We start from the raw sequence: 20,485 nt of genomic DNA on the forward strand, positions 1-20,485 counted from the left end.
TCGGACACTTAACCGACCAAGCCACCCAGGCGCCCCTAAACATTTTTAAAAAAGAGGTACATGACTGTGCTCTCTCTGTCTCAAAATATCTTCTTACATTGCACTCACCCTTCTCTTGATGGTATGAGATGATAAAATGTACAGGGAATGATGAGATGTGTGGGGAATGATGTAGCCCCTGGGATGCAGAGAACACTACTACTGACCCTCTGACCGCACGTCAGAAGAAGGATTATCTCTTTCCAGGCTACAGCTGACTGCAGGTAACAGAAACCACGGAAAGCAAAACCGTGGGTAAGCTGGGGGGGGGGGGGAGGGACTACTGTCATGCCAAAATGTAATCATAAATTTTGTCATCGTAAATATTTAAGAGATAAAGTTGGTACTGAATTTTATACAAGCCAAAAACGGTGCCGTAAAATGCACTTTCAGGGTAAAGCACTCGCTGGAAAATAGTAATCGTAAAGAAAATTATTCTCGCTTTCTGCGCCAGCAACAAACCTTGAGACCTTCCATTTATGATAAGCTGAGCAAACACGGCCGCGTAATTCCCATGCATCGCGTTTCTGACGAACATCTTCTCAGCATTTTCACACGGCGTGTCAATTACGAACTCCTACACAGAAAAAGCGCGTTCGAGTTTCTGCTTTCTTATGGCTCATTTCAACCCGTTGGCTCAGTGCAATAAAGACTGTGAAATAGAACCACATCATGACCTCACGGCAGAGGAGCAGGCAAAACCCCCCAACCCCTGGTGATATATACTCTCACTCCCAAACACCCCACTGGCAAGGCTCACAGGGAAAGACGGGACATCTAATGACCTGGGACCCCTAGCTGGATGAGTCCACATCTATGTGTTTTATTTTGCCTGCTGGGCATTGCCCCTTCTGGCCAAATGACTTAGTTCCTCATGCCCTCCACTCTTGCCCAGGCCTTAAAAATCCCTGCCTCATTGATATGGGTCAGCAACCAACTGAGGGCCAAAACCATATGCCTGGCTGATAGCAAGCCTAATAGACAACGATGACCTATTTCCACCATGGCTTAGAATCTCAGTCCACACAATTCTGATTTTTATAAAAAGAAAAAACCTCATTGGACCCTTAGGATGATTGTTTCAGAACCTGCCCCTCTGTTTTCCCGGTCAATGAAGATAATAATTAAAAGTTCCCCCAAATGCATAAGCCCTTAAACTGAAGCATTGGTAAATAACTCTCCATCTTATAAGGGAAAGAACCTTTACAATATGCCACCCAGTTTGTCTCCACAGCATGACCGGGGATTCCAGCCCCATACAGCCTGAGATAAACTTGGGTCAGAAGAACACACAGGGCTTTTGTTTTCAGGCTCTGCTCAATCTCGGTCTTCTCTTTCCCCCTCTCCAGAAGCCAGTACAGAATCCCAGTGGAGATGCTCCCCTTCACCTCTAATTCTGCCTGCCACCCGAGTTACCCTTCAACCTCTTGCCAAGAAGGGACTGACAATAACTGTCAGCTCTGAATGCGGGGTCCCCGGGACAGGTCGGAGAATCCAGGGGAAACGGCAAAAGGGCAGGATTGCACCTTTCATTGGAGCTGACTGTATCGAAGATGTGGTTGAACTAAACCAACAAGCGACTGATTGTGTGAAGATGATCTCAGAATTCAGATTTTCAGGTGCATAGACTACACTTTCCCACTGGCCAAGAAATACACTCCTGAAGCCTAAGGAAACATTCTCTGACATATGTTTGCACAGGGAAACTTCTAACATGTGCGAGCGCTTTTCGGAAACGTAAGTGGACAAGCTGAATCTGTTTTTAAGAGAAGTCTCTGGAGACTGCCCTTGTCTTATCAGGTCAGCCAGGACTTCTCAAAGAAAGGAATTATTTGAGGCTGGATGCAGTAACAACAACAACGAAAACACCACACACACACACACACACACATACACACACACACACAACATCAAAAAAAAAAAAACCCACAAAACCCCATGTGGTGAAGAGATGCTTACCCCCGGAGGGTAGGAAGAGAAGTAGTAGAATGACCCTGTCCTGGCAGGAAAGATCTGGTGAGCTGGGGAAGAGGCAGGAGGCCATCCATCCCCGTACACATCTGATATACTCTGGGAAAGGAGGTTTGTCACTTCTGGCAAAGACACTTGATTTGGAAAGTTTGCATAAACCAAAATGCTGGCATTAAAGCAGGATCTAAATAATGCACACCATGTGTGTTGGTTCCTACCATAATTAGTTGTTGAAGGCCAACCAATTGGTCAGTGCTGTAAGCACTAGAACAAAACAAAACAAAACAAAAAAAGTCTTTGGCCCGAGAGCTCTTAGCCTCATTCATTTTTGCTATTTAGCGCAAAATGTAAAAATAAACCTCTCTCTGGCTTCTTAATTATCCGTACCACTAACCCAGCCACTGTCCAAAAAAATAAAAATAAAACAGCCAACCCACAGAGAAGAATAACCAAGAAAATGTAAGAGATTGGAACAGTCCTTGAGGGAGAGAGGGCTCATTCGATACGCTCTAGCATTTTAAAAGGGAAACGAGGGGGGAAACAGAAAGAAATGAGGGAGAAACCCGTCCCCCTGCTCTGTCAGTTCTCAGTGGCTTGAGTTTATGATGGGCTCATTCTCTCACTCCTACCGGAGGCACAGCGCTCTCCAGAGTGTCCTCATCATTATGATTTCAACTTTGCGGCTCCCCTACAGGAAGCGGCAGCTGCGGAAGCACACCAGGTAGCTAAATCGTTTATGCTGCTTGGGGAAAAGGGGACCCACACGGGGAAGTGATTTTGGCGGGGAAAAAAAATAATAATTGTAAAAAGAAACAAATAAATAAGAACTCTGGATGCAGTTCCCCCCCCCCCACCGCCCCCCGCCCTTTAACGAGAGCAAGGTGACCTCAGTACCATGGTTTAGGGAGAGAAAAAACTGACCGACCTAAAACCCAAAAGATGTTCGGTCAGCATCCCACCACTGGCAGAGGAGCTCAAATGTTAAGGGCAGTCCCACCCACTTGAACCAGACTCACTCATTAACCACATACTCAGAGCCCGTTTTTCCTACCCTCTGTGAGCCTCAGTTTCTCTGCCTAGAAAATAGGGACAATAATACCTTCCTATAAAACTATAGGATAGTTAACACAATGTTACATGTAGACTGCTTAGCCTGATGCCTAGCACACATGTGCTACATTAGCAGAAGCGGCTTACCATCATGTTTACTGGATGGTTATTGCGAGGGAAGACAGTAAACTAAACAGAAGGGGGTTGACACTGAGCCAGGCGCATAGCAAGTATTCAATAACTGTCAGTCCTTATTCTTGCTATGACCTTGGACATCACTGACAATTGTAGAGAACTATCACCTGGGCAGGACAGGATGAACATAGTCCCAAACAACCATCATTTGAATCTGTCATTCTAAACTCTGATCACCTCTATGGGGCGCCTGGGTGGCTCAGTCGGTTACGCGTCCGACTTCGGCTCGGGTCATGATCTCGCGGTTCGTGAGTTCGAGCCCCACGTCGGGCTCTGTGCCGACAGCCAGAGCCTGGAGCCTGCTTCAGATTCTGTGTCTCCCTCTCTCTCTGGCCCTTCCCCTCTCGAGCTCTGTCTCTCGCTCTTTCTCTCAAAAATAAATAAACATTTTGGGGCGCCTGGGTGGCGCAGTCGGCTAAGCGTCCGACTTCGGCCAGGTCACGATCTCGCGGTCCGGGAGTTCGAGCCCCGCGTCAGGCTATGGGCTGATGACTCAGAGCCTGGAGCCTGTTTCCGATTCTGTGTCTCCCTCTCTCTCTGCCCCTCCCCCGTTCATGCTCTGTCTCTCTCTCTCTGTCCCAAAAATAAATAAACGTTGAAAAAAAAAATTAAAAAAAAAAATAAATAAACATTTTAAAAAAACGTAAACTCTGATCACCTCAATTAGCATTTGTGGGCCAGGAAAACCTGCTAACGAAAATTCAGATTCTGAAAGACAAACTCAGAAAAAATGAAGATCAGACTGAGTAGCCATACCTACACTCATGTACCATACTTGCACACATATATTTACCCAAACTCATTTCTAGAAAGTACTCCAAAATTTATGTATTCCTTTGTAGTTCTTAGGAAAGCCCAAAATCAAATAAGAAACTATGAAGGGGAGTGAAATAAATAAATACTTTCTTTTTTTTTAATGTTACTTATTTTTGAGAGAAAGAGACAAAGCATCAGTGGGAGAGGGGCAGAGAGAGAGGGAGACACAGAATCAAAAGCAGGCTGCAGGCTCCAGGCTCCAGGCTGTACAGGGCCTGACGCGGGGCTCGAACTCACGAACTGTGACATGAGATCATGACCTGAGCTGAGAGGAGATCATGACCGGACGCTTAAACGACTGAACCACCCAGGCACCCCAATAGTTACTTTCTTTATTCAGGAGGAGCAGGAGCTAAAGAAATAGTGATATCTGTAGATTTATACAGCAGGGTTTTCACCTTGCATCAGTGGAGAGAGGTCAATTTAGAAGGTCTTTTAAAAAAAATTTTTTTAACGTTTATTTATTTTTGAGACAGAGAGAGACAGAGCATGAATGGGGGGAGGGTCAGAGAGAGAGGGAGACACAGAATCCGAAGCAGGCTCCAGGTTCTGAGCCGTCAGCACAGAGCCCGACGCGGGGCTCGAACTCACAGACCGCGAGATCACAACCTGAGCCGAAGTCGGACGCTTAACCGACTGAGCCACCCAGGCGCCCCTAGAGAGTCTTGATGGACTGTTTTTTATAAATGAGAATGGAAGGAAAACTAATAAAGTTCATCACATACAGCAAACATAGTAAAAGTTAAGACCGTTTTGTGAAATTCTGTTTTGGTTGCCATGTGAATTCTCACGCAGGTCACGGTTAAAAACACAGCCTAATGCCAGTAATGAGGGCGTGGCTCCCAGTAAGGATGCCCCAGCCCACACAGCACCCTCCTGCCACACCGGGCAAAGGGGAGTGCAGACAAAAGCGTCTCGTCCAGTCATTTACCTGCTGCTTTCGGGAAGGATGACAAAATGGCTCCAGTCCTGTTCTCACAGAGTTGTCACAAAGCATCCAATTAATGAGTGCATGTGGAGAACGTGGAGCGGTGCCCACACATAGTGGGTGCTGTGAATGTGTTGGCCGATATTAGACACGTGAAAGTTGAGCGTATGCCCACCTCCACTGAAGCACTTACCCATTTGTTCGAATCTGAGCACCTCGGGCCAGACAGCACACACAGAGGATATGAGGTTGGCCTCAGGAAGAAGGAGAGTCCTGTTCTGAACAGGTCTCCTGCCACCCTGAACTGCAGAATGATGGGCAGAATCCTCACCTGCACAGAGAGGTCAAAGGTGGCTTGGGTCTGGATCCCTCTCACGTCGCTCCCGTGGCCCCTCTCGGTCACTGCGAACATCCCAGTGTATTTCTGCCCCTGGAGTTTACCAGACAGTATAAGGGCATTAGCTAGTCAGGTGGTTGCTCTAACGGAGACTTCTCTGATGATCAAGAGTATGAGTGAGAGGGGAAGAGGTGAATTGGAGAGAATTGTAAGAATTCAGCCCGGCGGCAGCTGATGTGATAACAATACGACAATTTTTAGAAGCTAGTCTTGAAATTCTCATTCTGAACAAGATTCTTGCCGCCACCCATTCTCTGATTTCTTTTCTTGTTCTGCAAACATGCACACGCACACATCTAGCTACTGTGAACTTTTAAGGCTCTCCACGGAAGACATCTATTGAGGTACGTGCCATACCTGGAGTGGCTGAAGCCACTTAGTCACATGTCCCGGGCTTCCAAGATTCCTGACTGTGCCACCAAATAGCCAGTAAATTATTCCACGCTGAAAACAAGCACAACATTGGCCATCGTTAGCAACAGTCAACAACTTAATGACAACGAAACCCCTGGTCAAGGGCCACTCGGGGAGCGTCTGTTCAGCTCATCAAGCCTTACGTAAGCCCCACCAGCAGCAAGGCATCCGTGCCCTTCCTTTCATTGCCTGGGAAGCTCCAGTCCCTGTCAGCAGACATAGCCCATGGTTCTGTCACTTGGAGAGGAGGACCCAGCACCACAAAGTGTCAGTTCTCCATCCTCAGGGCTGCCCAGTTCAGCCCATCAAATGACTCTTTTTTTCTTCTTTCACTTTCCTTTCTTTCATTTCATCATGGTGAGTATACTTTCTAATCCCCATTCCCTATTTCCCTTAACTCCCCACCCTTCTCCCCTCTGGTAGCTATCAGTTTGTTCTCTATAGTTAGGAGTCTGTTTCTTGGTTTGTCCTCTCTTCTCTCTCTCTTTCTTTCCCTTTGCTCATTTATTTCTTAAATTCCACATATAAGTGATATCATATGGTATTTGTCTTTCTCTGACTTATTTTGCTCAGCGTCACACTCTCTAGCTCTATCCATGGGGTTGCAAATGCAAGATTTCATCCTTTTTTATTGCTGAATAATATTCCATTATGTATATATACCACATCTTCTTTATCCCTTCATCTTTGGTGGGCACTTGAGCTCCTTCCGTAGTTTGGCTATCGTGAATAATGCTGCAATAAATATAAGGGAGTACGTATCCCTTTGAATTACTGTTTTGGTATTCTTTGGGTAAATGCCTGGTAGTACAATTCCTGGAGAGTAGGGTAGTTTTATTTTTAATTATTTTTATAAGTTTATTTATTTTTGAGAGAGAGAGAGAGAGAGAGAGAGAGAGAGATAGAGCATATGCCAGGGAGGGGCAGAGAGAGACACACACACAGAATCCGAATCAGGCTCCAGGCTCTGAACTGTCAGCACAGAGCCTGACGCAGGGCTCGAACTCATGAACCGTGAGATAATGACCTGAGCCTAAGTCGGACGCTCAATCGACTGAGCCACCCAGGTGCCCCCAGGGTAGTTCTATTTTTAACCTTTTGAGGAACTTCCAGCCTGTTTTCCACAGTGGCTGCACCACTTTGCATTCACACCAACGGTGCAAGAAGGTTCCTTTTTCTCCACATCCTCACTAACACTTGTTTCTTGTGGTTTTGATTTTACCCATTCTGACAGGTGTGAGGTGATATCTCATTACACTTTTGATTTCCATTTCCCTGATGATGAGTGATGTTGAGCCCTTTTTCATGTGTCTGTTGGCCATCTGTGTGTCTTCTTTAGAAATGTCTGTTCGTGGGGCGCCTGGGTGGCGCAGTCGGTTAAGCGTCCGACTTCAGCCAGGTCACGATCTCGCGGTCCGGGAGTTCGAGCCCCGCGTCAGGCTCTGGGCTGATGGCTCAGAGCCTGGAGCCTGTTTCTGATTCTGTGTCTCCCTCTCTCTCTGCCCCTCCCCCGTTCATGCTCTGTCTCTCTCTGTCCCAAAAATAAATAAACGTTGAAAAAAAAAATGTCTGTTCGTGTCTTCTGCCCGTTTTTTAATTGGATTGTTTGTTTTTTGGGTATTGAGTTGTATCAGTTCTTTATATATTTTGGACACTAATCCTTTATTGAAGATGTCATTTGCAAATATCTTTTCCCATTCAGTAGGTTGACTTTAGTTTTGTTGATTGTTCCTTTGTTAACTGTGCAGAAACATTCTGTTTTGATGTTTTCCCAATAGTTCATTTTTGCTTTTATTTCCTTTTCCTCAGGAGACATCGCTGGAAAACCGTTGTCACGGCAAATGTCAGAGAGATTACTGCCTGTGCTCTCTTCTAGGATTTTTATGGTTTCGGTTCTCACATTTAGGTCTCTAATCCATTTTGAGTTTATTTTTGTGTATGGTGAAATCAGGTGATCCAGTTTGATTCTTTTCCATGTTGCTGTCCAGTTTTCCGACCACCATTTGTTGAAGAGACTTTTTCCCATTGTATATTCATTCCTCCTTTGTCAAAGATTAACTGACCGTATAATTGTGGGCTTATTTTTGGGTTTTCTGTTCAAGTCCATTGACCTACATCTCTATCTTTGTGCCAGTACCATACTGTTTTAATTACTATCGCTCTGTGATATAACTTGAAACCTGGAATTATGACACCACCAGTTGTGTCTGTCTTTCAAATGACCCTTCTGAATGTTCAGTCTGCCTTGTCTGCTCAAGGGCTAGCTTAGTGCCTGGTATGTAGAAGATGTGCAACAAAGTATTTGTGCACTGATGCCAGGCACTGGCCCAGCCTGCAGAGGTGAGCCCGGCCATGAGCAACAGGAAAGCTGATGGAAGATGCAATGCTGCAAAATGAGCAGGAACTCAGCCTGGGATGAGATGAGAGAGCTTGGGCTCAAAGCCCAGCTCTGCTACCCACTGGCTGTGGGACCTTGGACGAATAGCAATCCTTATTCCCACTTCCGACGAAAGCAGTGAGCGATGAGCGCCCCCACTCTTACTGAGCCCTCAGCCTTCCGAGCACTGAGCTTCACACACACAAGCTCGCTGATTCCCACAACCACCCTGGGAAAAACACATTATCACCCCCACGTGACAGATAAGGACACTGAGCTTCCAGAGAGGGGACTGGCCAGCCCAAGGCTGCACCCTGAGATGGCGAGCAGGGCTGGGGTTCCCACCCAAGCTGCCTCGTGCCTAATAGCACTTCCTAAAGTTGCTGCGAGAATTCAGTGACAGTCAACTGCCAAGTACTTTGGTCGTTTATAAACCCTGGGAAAGTGTTGCTGGCAAGAAGGAAGTGAAGGAGGGGAAAGATGAGGAGGAAGATGAGAAGGAAGGGTGACTGGAGTGAGGCCATTTGAAGGGATCAGGGGACTGATGACAAAGACAGAAGAGCTCAGACAATGGCTGTGTTTGCAGGTTAGCACGCCTTCTCCTGCCCCAACCACATAGCCCCGGCTTTCCTCTGGGGAGCCCTCCTCCCCTACAATCAGTCCAAGTGGTTTGTGGCTGATGTTGACCTCCACCCCCAGCTCTAGGATAAGCCTGAGACCCAGGACTGGCCAATCTGCATAATATCATGGCCCTACGGGATGGCTTCAGCATAGACCCATGATCTGGATGGATCCAACCAGAGTGGGCTCTGGGACACATGGGTGAGCTAGTAGAGAAAAGCAGCTCTCTCTCTTTCAATGCAATGGACCTGGAAGAACGGAGGCCCAGTGCCACTAGCCGCTCTTGCCTTCGCAAGAACTGGTATATGAAACCAACACATGGGGTCAAGGTGGGAAGAAGGAGAAAAGCAGAGACGTGAGAGAGACCAGGTGCTACACATCCACACCTGAACCCTGATGCACTCTGGACTCAAATACAGCAGCCCCTAGGTACCTTTTCTTCCTGGGGTCACTATAATTGAATGAGCCTTAGCAGACAAAGTAACCCCAGGGAAGACCTTGCAGGAAGGGAAATGGTGGGAACAGAATCTTGAGATGCTCCTGTCCGGGAACTGGCACCAGCCTTGGGCGAGAACTAGTCCCTGTCCTCCACGTGCATGGTCAGCCTGGCACTCGCTGTCTTAAAGGGCACTTCAGCTTTAACAGCCTGACCAGCTGAAACGCTCTGACATCATGACAGACAAATGTCATTAATAGCATCTGACATATGGAGTGCTTTCATTTGGAGAAGCATAAAGTGTCCTCAGAAACGCTCAACACTCTGATGACTCAGCACCCCCTCCACAGAACCATTGTGATACACTGCTAATTCCAGCCTGGAAAGATGCAATCAACCCAAATAGTAATGTTTCCCCCATAAGCCATCTTGGAAATCAAGTTAAAGAAAAGTGTTTTTCTAAAACTAAAACAGATTGAATTCTCTACCCCTAAATCTCTCTGGCGGGTGGCTAATGCATTCTTTACAAATATAGTCCTTTTCTAGATTTTAAATCCTTTCCTCCTCTTTAGAAAAGGGAGGTGGGACGAATGTTTCATCCACATGTTGAAAACCTCCATTCATTAAATGCCATTAGTAGGAGAACTGGGCTGGTGAGTGAAACCTGTAGGTTTGCAGAAACCGCAGCAGTTAACAGAGGCGGTGTCTGCATGACCCCAATCCACACAGTCACTTAAAATGGGGGGATTTTCCCTCATGAGCTGGACAGTGTGTTCCCAAAGCCACATTCTCTGAAACGCAGATAATCTGACCAAATGGGGCCGACGCAGGGGGAGCACCTGAGCATTCTAAGCAGATGACTCCCTGGCCTAACATAAGCTTTCAGCAGGTGCCTCTTGTGAGTGGCAAGGATCCCAGCCCAGCCGGCAAGGAGGTGCTCACGCTGCGGCCACTGAGGTGAGTCCAAGAGCAGTGGTCAGACTGCGGTGGTGAAGGGGGTGAGAAGTAGAGGCAATCAAGGTAGATTCTGGAGACAGAGCTGATGGGTTGGATTTGGGAGAAGAAGGCAAGAGAGGGCTCCAGGTGACACCTGGGTTTTTGTCCCGAGTCTCCAGACGGATGGAGGCCCATTGCAGGGGTGGGGGATGCTTGCAGGAGCAGCCAGAGAGAAGGGAACGGATTCGCTAAGACAAGGACCAGAGATTGAATGAAGAAGGGCACTAAGCCATCATGAGGGCACAGGGCAAAGTGTCCTTCTCAGAGAGCAGTGTCCACTGCTATCATCGTGCCCTGTGGGCACCCTGGCCTCCAGTCCACCTCGGTGGACAGGACCCAAAGAATTCCATTTGTTCTGAGAAGACCGAAGACAGCAGTGGTAAGGAAATGAGAAAAAGGGGAGGACACCTAACAAAAACTCTAAATCTGCGCGCACCTTGTGTTGTCTGGGAAAGCTCCCTCTTCTCCTTTCTCACTTATCTGGAGGAGGAAAAGGACAGCTACATCAGGGGCATGAGGTCATGACCACAACTTGTCCAGTGACGGCTGGCAGTAGCCTCTGGAGGCCACAACCAGAGCTTCCTGGGGGCTGGGAACTGCGGTCAGGACAGGCCGACAGGGTTCCAGAAGGGGGCTTCTTAACTTCCAAACGATGACTAGCAAGAAGTATAATCCCATCATGGCAGGGAAAGCTGGTGGGCTGGAGCTGGAACGCAGATCGATTTCACCTCAATCCACCAACGGAGCCACTACCTAGAAGACTGCCGGGAAGGGCTCTGGACCACATCTTTTTTTTTTGGGGGGGGGGGGTGGGTACAGTCACCACCACTTATCGAGCTCCTGCTACATGCCAGCCATGGCATGGAGCTCCTCATAGGCATCATCAATTTGAATCTGAACACAGCCTATGAATGGGCGTTAGCAGGACCATCTTCACAGGAGAGAAAACCAAGGTCACCCATCATGAACTTAGATGTAGAAGGAGCGAGCGTGAACTGTGACGGAGAGGTCCCAGAGACAGAAGGTAAACCCATGTCAATCTGACTGTCTCCGTGCCACGACGGACCAGGCAGGTTTGTCATGCAGGCCAGGAAGTCTGCCAGTGCCACAGCTGTGATTAGGCCAGGCCCTTCCTACACAGTACTCCAACAGTGGTTCTCCTAAAGAACCTTCAAGTGCATTTAGAGTCTTTTCGTTCCAAGAGCAAATGAGGCACTGCAGGTGTTTTTTCAGACAATGGTGACCCCAGAAAGGATAATGCTATGCGGACTGCATTAGGTTCTCCCCAGAATTCATGTGCTGAAGCCTTAATCCTCAATGTGATGGTAGAAGGATATGGGGTCTTTGGGAACCAATTAAGTTTAAATGAGGTCATGACAGTGGGGCCTTCATGATGGGATTAATGCCCTTATAAGCGATACCAGAGAGTGTTCTTTCTCTCTCTCTCCCTCTCTCTCTCTCTCTCTCTCTGCCCAGTTCCAATGTGAAGACAGCAAGAAGGCAGCCATCTATAGGGAGAGAGTCCTCACCAGGAATTGAATCAGCTGGACCTTGATCTTGCCAGCCTCCAGAACTGTGAGAAAATAAATTTCCGTGGTTTAAGCCACACGATCTATATATTTTATGAAGGCAGCCCAAGCAAACTAAGACAGATAGTGGGCTGGTTCAAATAAGGAAGAAGGGGAACAGTCGTGGGGAAGAAGAAAAGGCAGCACGTCACATTTCTTTGGGCCCTAGAATCCTTCCAGATTGCATCAGTGTGTCTGGTACAAGACCTTGGGCTGGCTCCCAAGCGAAAGCAGGGATTCAAAGCCCTGAGTAAAGGAAGTCTTTCCCTGGCGCCTCTCACTTTCCCACCCCCCTCGCTGTGAGTCGCTCTCAGAACCAGCCTTGACCCTGCCAACACTTGGCTGTGTTACTCCAACGATGTTTGTCCAAAGCTCTCAGGGACACCTACAGCCTTTAGATAGCACAGACATGGAAGGAGAGAGAAAAGGGGCCCAGGCCTGTGGGCACAGATGACTTAGATGAACTGACAGTGACACGTCCTTGACATCAAGTTGACAGCCAGCTCATGGGAAGGTGTAAAAGGAAAGGAGGCAGAGGCCAGCAGCTGCCCTTGGGCTGGCCGTGAGATCTGGGGATGCCCTGACCAGCCCAGGGCTCACAGGAATTGTATTCCCAGCACATCACATCTCCCTCCACTGCCCACAGGAAAGACAGCCTTGGCCCTTTTGTGCTAGGCTCAGGGGCACAGTCTACATGTTCCTCTAGCTGTCTGGGAGATCCAAGCGCAAGAAAACAAGTCCATTGCAATGACTGATGTGTGGGAAAGCAAACAGGGTTAATGGTAACTTTTGTTAAATTTTTAATGTTTCATTTTTATTGTGGTACAATGCATTTAAGATAAAGTTTGCATTTTAGCCATTTTTAAGTATACAGTTCAGCGGTATTAATTAGATTCACACTGTTGTGCAACCATTGCCACTATCTACCTCCATAACTTTTCATCACCCCAAACAAAAACTCTGTGCCAATGAACTCCCCATTTTCCTGTTCCTCCGGCCTCTGGTAACCCATGATCTACTTTCTGTCTCTGTGAATTTGCCTATTCAAGAATCTTCATGTGAGGGGCGCCTGGGTGGCTCAGTCGGTTAAGCATCCGACTTCGGCTCAGGTCACGATCTCGCGGTCCGTGAGTTCAAGCCCCGCGTCAGGCTCTGTGCTGACTGCTCAGAGCCTGGAGCCTGTTTCAGATTCTGTGTCTCCCTCTCTCTCTGACCCTCCCCCATTCATGCTCTGTCTCTCTCTGTCTCAAAAATAAATAAACATTAAGAAAAAATTAAAAAAAAAAAAAGAATCTTCATGTGAGTGGAACCATCCAATATTTGTCCAGTTGTGTCTGGCTCCACATAGCATCATGTTTTCAAAGTTCATCCAGGTTGTAACATGGACCAGAAGTTCATCCCTTTTTATGGCTGAATAATATGCCGTCGTGTGCATGGGCCACATTTTGTCTATCCATCCATGTGATGACAGACACTTGGTCTGTTTCCACCCTTTTAGCTGCTGTGAATAATGTTGTGATGAACTCCGGCATACAAGTATCTGTTGGAGTCCCTGCTTTCGATTCTTTCGGGTGTATACCTAGGAATGGATTTCCTGAGTCATGTGATAATTCTATATGTAACACTTCCGGTAACCGTTTTGATTCTATGTATTCTGTATTCCTTTCATTCTCATGTCCTGATAATATATAACAGGAACGAAGGGGATGAGCTTCTTCAAGAAGTTTGCCCTCTAGTGGTGCTAAGAGATCTACAGCAATTAGACACACAGATAAATGGGTAAGTTCAAAGCGGGCACATGCTGTGATAGAAAACTGTAAGGTTCAAAGGTATGAAGACAGATGACCACAAGTAGAGGGAATTAAACTGCAGGCTTGAAGGGAGCTGCCCTGCGTGGAGGACACGTGGGCTGGGGCTTAAAGAAGGAGCAGGTGTCAGGCAGGTGAAGGAGGGGAAAAAATCTATTCTAGGTGGTAGCAAGAGTGGTCCAAAGGTGGGTGACAGGAACAAAAGAATGTCAGGTCTCCTAGGGAGGAGGACAAAGTGATACAGCAGGTGTCTGGAGAAGTGAGTAGGGTCAAACCACATAAGGACCCGTGGGCCATATTAAAAATAGGAGGGCTTCTCTAAAGCCTAAGGGGAAGGAGTTTTAAGCAGAGGAGTGGCATGATACGAGACGAGACGCATTTCTAAAGACCTATTTCTTTAAATCTATGCAAATTTTCATCTAGGATACTCAGGAACCAAACTTTTGTGTGTGTTCATTCTATTGATTTGCGAGAGAAAAGAGAGTACGAGCAGGGAGGGGCAGAAAAAGAGGGAGGCAGAACCCCAGGCAGGCTCCGCACTGTCAGCACAGAGCCTCATGCGGGGCTCAAACCCACAGACCATGAGATTATGACCTGAGCCGAAATCAAGAGCCGGACGCTTAACCAATTGAGCCACCCAGGCACCCCAGGAGTAAAACTTTTTTAAAAGCCTTTTGTTTTGGAAAATTTTAACCAAAATACAAGAGTATAATGAACTCAACTATGACCAGCCTGTGGTCCATTTTGCTGCATCTTTTCCCCAATCCACTTTCCCATGCTACACCCCAGGTAATCCTGAAGTTTACATCCTGTCATTCCATCCCTAAATATATCCCATACACCTGTAAAAGGGACTCCTTCTGAAAATGTAACCCTAAAACCATTACCCCACCTAAAAACATAATAATAATAATTCTTTAATATCACCAAACATCCAAAGTTCAAATTTCCCCCACTGACACATAGTTTTGTTTTTCGGGTTTTTTTTTTTTTTTTTTTAGTTTGTTTGAACCAGAATCCAGAAAACGTCCACACATTGCAAGTGGTTGAAATGTTTCTTAAACCGCAGGCTGCCTCTCCCTTAGTTATTCAAACATCCCCTGTGCAATTCTATGCACTAGGATCCGTGCAACACCCTAAAGTTGCCAAGGAGAGGGCTCCCCACCTAGAATGCTGGAATCGATGGTGATTTCTGCATGGTCACCCCTCACCACAGGCTTGCTGAAAAGAAGGCCGGTAGGGAGAAATATGGTAAAAACACAAGTGAGGATATTGAGTCTAGACCAGGGTCCCCTAGTATTTCTGAGAGGGAAATCCATCCGTTGTATCTCAGCTGGATTTCTTCCGTCTGGAAGAAACAGCCAACCCATCCAGAAGGGAAGAGACCCTGCCTGGCTGAAATCACAGGGAAGCCATTCTCCCCCAAAGGGCCTAATGGTGGGTGCCTTCACCACAGATGGCACTCACAAATTTCTTTGTTTTTAATTCCTACCCATTTTTAGGGGCATCGGGCTGGCTCAAAGAACATGCGACTCTTGATCTTGGAGTTGTGAGTTCAAGTCCCATGTTGGGTGTAGCGATTACTTTAAAACATACAAATCTAAAAAACGAAAAATACAAATAACATAGTTCCTACCCATTTTTTAAATGTCTACACTGCAAAACAAAAATAACTGCCATTTTGGACTCACCAACGATTGACTTGGCTTCCTCTCTGTTCATTCTCTCTTCGTGTTCTAGTTATTTCTCCCCTTTGGGGACATCAGGACTGAATTTTTGGATGCAGGGACCTATTTTGAGGAGCAGTGGTGTCCAGGGAGGGAAAGGAGAGCATATACATATGCCACACAGATGACCCTCCGCTGGGGACTTTGGGGTACCATGAGGAGCCACAACCCTCACACTTCATGCATTATTCTGTTCAACTTGGTGACCTGGGGACATGCAAAGCAAGCCCACAGTGCAATGCCACCTTATTGCCCATTTGACCAGCAAAAATGGAGAAGCCTAAGAATTCCAAGTGTTGTAGTATATTCACACAAAGGAATAGGAAAAATGGATGAACTTCCATCTGTATATCATTCTCAAAATGGCCAAACTATAGAGACAGAATAGATTAGTAGTAGCCGAAGGACAGGGAGGGGGTGGAGACTGGGTGCAACCACAAACGGGTAGCACTAGACGTTTCTTTGTGGTCATGAAACAGTTCTAGATCTTGATTGGGGTGGAGGTGGTTGCATGAATCCACATATGGGACCAAACTGCATAGAACTACACACACACACACACACACACACACACACACACACACACGGGGTACATAAAAGCTAGTGAAATCTGAATAAGGTCTGTAGTCTAATACTGTACTAGTAGAGTACTGTAACAGGGTTGATTTCCTGGTTTTACATTGTCCTAAAAGCTAAAGAAGATGTCACCACCGAGGGAAACTGGGTGAAGAGTTCATTTAACTCTCTTCTATTTTTGTAACTTCCTGTGAGCATTATTATTTCAAAATACAAAGATTTAAAAAAAAAACAAATATGAATGCAGTGGCATGCTATAATACGGATCGATCTTAGTGATAATATTTAAGTGAAGAATCACGAATGATTATGAAAATTTAGCTTTAAAACGGGTGAAAATGATTGACACGGTGCAATAAAACTAAACAAACAAACACGAAAGAAAAAACAAATACAAGGTTGAATATAATGGGTAGAGAGGAATCAGGGCGATGGGTCGTAAGGCATACCATGTTGCGTCTATTCCAGCGAATAGACTGATACCTTTAGGGTTCCACTTTGTACCCCTTGCTGTTCAAAACTAGGTTATCAGCTCACCAAGGGTGGGGTGCCCAGAGCCTCTCACCTTTACTCCTGTGGCCATGTCCGCCATGGAGAGGACTTCTCCTATGGCCAGGCTCCGACTGACAAAATTCTTTGTGTTCTCTGCCTGAAAACATGACAGACCCAATGTCAAGGTTTCCTTATGGTTTAAAATTAAGTAAATTAACATGTTAATTGATTTTAGTATTTTTTATAATAAACGTTATGTTGCTTTCATAATAAAAATTCAACACAATGAAAGCAAATTTTTAATTAAGAATACTTCCCATGACCCTACTGAAATAAATGTGTTCATGCAATGTCTTAATGTGGCCGTCTGGTCTCTGACACATCAGAGGAGAGTCGACTGCACCCGCGTGGAGGCCAGGCTCCTGGCAGACTGCCCTCGGGCCTCGTGCTGCCTTAACCAAGTTTGTCCCTCGCGGCTCCCAGGAGCCTGACACCCCCCACGCTTCTGCCTAGCAATGCGGGGCGCCACGGCCTCTTGGAGCCAAGGGACGTTCCCACCAACAGGGGACGCCTGGCTCAGATCCCCGCGACAACCTTGATCTGAAGACAGAGGATCCGGAAGGTTTGGGAACACTGTTGACACAGAGAAAGCAATATTCTTCACTCTCCTTTCTAGATCTTCTCAGGGCTTTGATAAATAAAACGCAATGAGGTCCCGGTCCCCCTTCACTGCCCTCCTCTCTCTCACTGTACACAACAGCCACAAATCCCAAAGTTCCACGAACACACTTCACCAGCGAGATAGGAGACAGGGCAGAACCCCTGTCGCTGTTTTATTTTTAAAATTCACAGGGCACCTGGGTGGCTCAGTGGGTTAAGCGCCGGACTCTTGGTTTCTGCTCAGATCATGAACTCGAGGTTTGTAATGAGTTCGAGCCCCGCATGGGGCTCTGTGCTGACAGCCCAGGGCTGCTTGGGATTCTGTCTCCCTCTCTCTCTCTCTGCCCCTCCCTTGCTTGCTCTCTATCTCTCTCTCAAAATAAGTAAAAATAAACTCTAAAAAAATTCAAAAGCAGGCAGCATTTCCTTAGACGGGGCTGGGCCCCTGGGTGTGCAAATCGCAATTATCCATTGTTGGAATTCATGCTAGCCTTCCTTAATTCTCCAGTCTCTCCTGAGACCCAACCAACAGCGCTGGAGCTTGTTGCTTATTGTGTACATGTGTGTATACACGTGTGGTGTGTGCACCTGTGTGGACATGTGCCTGAAAACTGCCCCACCAGCAACAGGATGGTAACCAACCTTCCCAGGGTGACTCTCAGTTTCCACAACGGCTTACGCTTTTTCCCCAGAATACACTAGGTTTTCCCCTTTGTAGCTTTCTGCAATGTTTCTCTCGAGCATTATTAATTTTATCAAACAGCAAAACTGTCAAGATTTATGACTCTCACACTGGCTCCAACCCAATGCATCTTGTATTGATTAGGTCTTAAAATATCTCCAGGCTCAAGCATGAACCATTGCACGGCTCCAGCTTCAGCTCACACTGGAGAGTTAGTTACCAGCAAATAAGAAATTAAAAAAAAAAAAAAATTGTGGCAGGGATTTGCGGACTTTCTCTAAGGGCCCATGTGTCCTCCGTCCTGTGGATCTTCACAACTCTCCGTAAGAGGCTAAGAAGGACAGGAAGTACAGAGCTCATGTCACAGAGAGAAAATTCCAGGCTCAGGAGATCAAAAGACTCGTCCAACCAGGGTCACCTAGTAAGTGGGAAAGCAAGGGCCAGAGACAAGATCTTCAGATTCCCCATGTGAACATCTGGTGCCCACCGCTCACCATTAAGCTTACAGAAGCCCCAGGACCCGGGTGGCCCAGACTTTACTGCCAGCGCACCCCTATTCTATAGCACGAGCATTATCCCCAGAGAGCACCTCACATGCCCAGGTGATCTTTCTGAGAGTCACCCCACCCTACATCATTACAACAAACCCTTCTTCACATTAACCCGCCTGCTCTATTTTAGCCACACCTAAACCATCAGGAGTAAGTAAATCCCTCAGAATCTCCGACTCTTCACAGTTTTCTTCATAGTTCATTCCCTCCATTTATACTGTTGATGCAAGAGCATGCCTTTGTCATTAGCGCTGTCCAAGTGGTCATCTGTACTCACGAGTTCGAAATCAATTCAATCACGTTTGCTAAAGAATCAACCCCAAACTCAGCCATCTTAGTGCATTCTGAATTCTTTATGATGATTGTTTTCCTTCCCCAGTCTCTGCACGAGTCAGCAATCTTTGTTATTAGATCTGATGGGCAATGCCAATAGCAGTTTGCCATTAATCCTGTGATGGTGATTTAAGCATTCATTTGGATTGGTCTATTTTAAGACGTCAGGAAAAGCTCCAGAACTAAGACTAGGCTTAATTTGATGGACTGCCTCACTGGCATATATTTTAAACATCTTTTCCACACATAAACTCTTTCTTTTCTTCCATTCTTTCATTTCTGATTCATTTATTATTCTTAATTAAAGAATGTCTAATACAGACAAGGCCCCCCTCTCATCCGACTGACAACATAATGTTGTCTGTACTGATAATGATCAATAAATAATCAACATGTGGGGCACCCAGGTGGCTCTGTCGGTTGAGCATCCAACTCTTGATCTTGACTCAGGTCATGATCTCACGATTTGTGGGTTCAAGCCCCATGTTGGGCTCTGCGCTGACAGTGTGGAGCCTATTTACATTTCTGCATAATAGATGGTCTCAAATGGAAGGAAGGTAGTTTCCCCTAAAATATTCCCCATTTCTTTGTAGAGCACTTGATGTATCAGACCTTTGTGATGCAATATTCTGTTGTAAATCAAGTTCCACAAAAATGTACATTTTTGGTTTTAGAAGTGCAGACAGTCTCCAAAGACATATTTTCTTCTTCAACTAAAATCAGCTTGATTCAGCACTGCTTGAGCTGTCTTTTCTCTGATATTAAAAGACCCTCACCACCCCCTTTATAACGCATCTGCAACCCCAGTTAGGTGCCCAGACAAGGGTACTGGACAGAAAGAGGTTCCTGACATCAGTTTTCTATTATCAGTGCCCAAACTGGTATATTTGCTGCTTCTACCTTCTGGTTTCAATTTTCTATTTTAGTTATGTCTTCTCAGTCTTGTTGAATACATGTCCTTTGTTATAATTAGCCTTGAATTGTTTTAGAAAGAGAAAGAGCTAGAGTAAAATACACAAACAAAATTAAAAAATGGGCTTCAGGGATTCAGTCATCCGGGGCCTGCTCTCAATGCGACTCTTGCCTACTGGGCTAACCGGTCCTCAGCCCTCCCTTGAAAAGAGATCCCAAGTCTGGCCACTTCTTAACATCTCCCATCACCATCTTGTGCCTGGACTGTCGTAAAAGCCCCTCAGCTGGCCTCCCTGCTTCTACTCTGCTCCAAACTTCAGACATTATATTTTTTTATTATTAAGGTAAAATTTACATATAGTGAAATGCCCAGAGCTTGAGCACATGAGTTCTGGTCAGTTATCTACCTATATAACCATCACGCCAATTAAGATTATAGAATGTTTCCATCTGCCCCAGAAATAGCCCTCGTGCCCCTTTTCAGAGTCCCTACCCCTACAGGCAACCACTGTTCTCGTGTTATTATCTATTAACCTTGCCTGTTGTTTAATTTACATAAGTTGAATCATACAGGATGTACCTTTTTTGTGTCTGTCTTCTTTCATGCAAATAAGGCATCTGTGTTTGTGTGTCAGTAGCTCTTTCTTAGGACTCAGTAGTTTTCCATCTATGAATATGCCACAGTTTGTCCAATCTCCTATTGATGAACATTTGTGTTCCTTCCAGTTTGGGGTTATTCAAACTGTAAAAGTCTCGTAGAAGTCTTTTTGTAGACATACGTTCCCATTTCTTTTGTCAATTCCCAGGAACGCAATCGCCAGGTTAAAGGGTAGGTTTGTGTTTAGCATTGTAAATAGCTGCCAAACGGTTTTTCAAAAACGGTTATACCATTTTACACTGCTATCAACAACATAGGAGACGTCTGGTTTCGGCACA

At 46.1% G+C, this 20,485-nt stretch overlaps 1 protein-coding gene across 1 annotated transcript in view; it reads right to left on the reverse strand.

Moving 5' to 3' along the window:
• Positions 1-20,485, reverse strand: part of ACOXL (acyl-CoA oxidase like) — a 194,858-nt gene that overhangs the window by 151,013 nt on the left and 23,360 nt on the right. Inside the window, exons 3-6 of the mRNA XM_032592686.1 lie at positions 16,485-16,568; positions 5,754-5,840; positions 5,331-5,429; positions 502-616 (exon numbers count right to left, since the gene is read on the reverse strand). Coding sequence (XP_032448577.1) covers positions 502-616; positions 5,331-5,429; positions 5,754-5,840; positions 16,485-16,568 — 385 coding nt within the window. The remainder of the gene's footprint in view (positions 1-501; positions 617-5,330; positions 5,430-5,753; positions 5,841-16,484; positions 16,569-20,485) is intronic.

This window comes from Lynx canadensis, chromosome A3, assembly GCF_007474595.2.
Source record: "Lynx canadensis isolate LIC74 chromosome A3, mLynCan4.pri.v2, whole genome shotgun sequence".
Lineage (NCBI taxonomy): Eukaryota > Metazoa > Chordata > Mammalia > Carnivora > Felidae > Lynx > Lynx canadensis.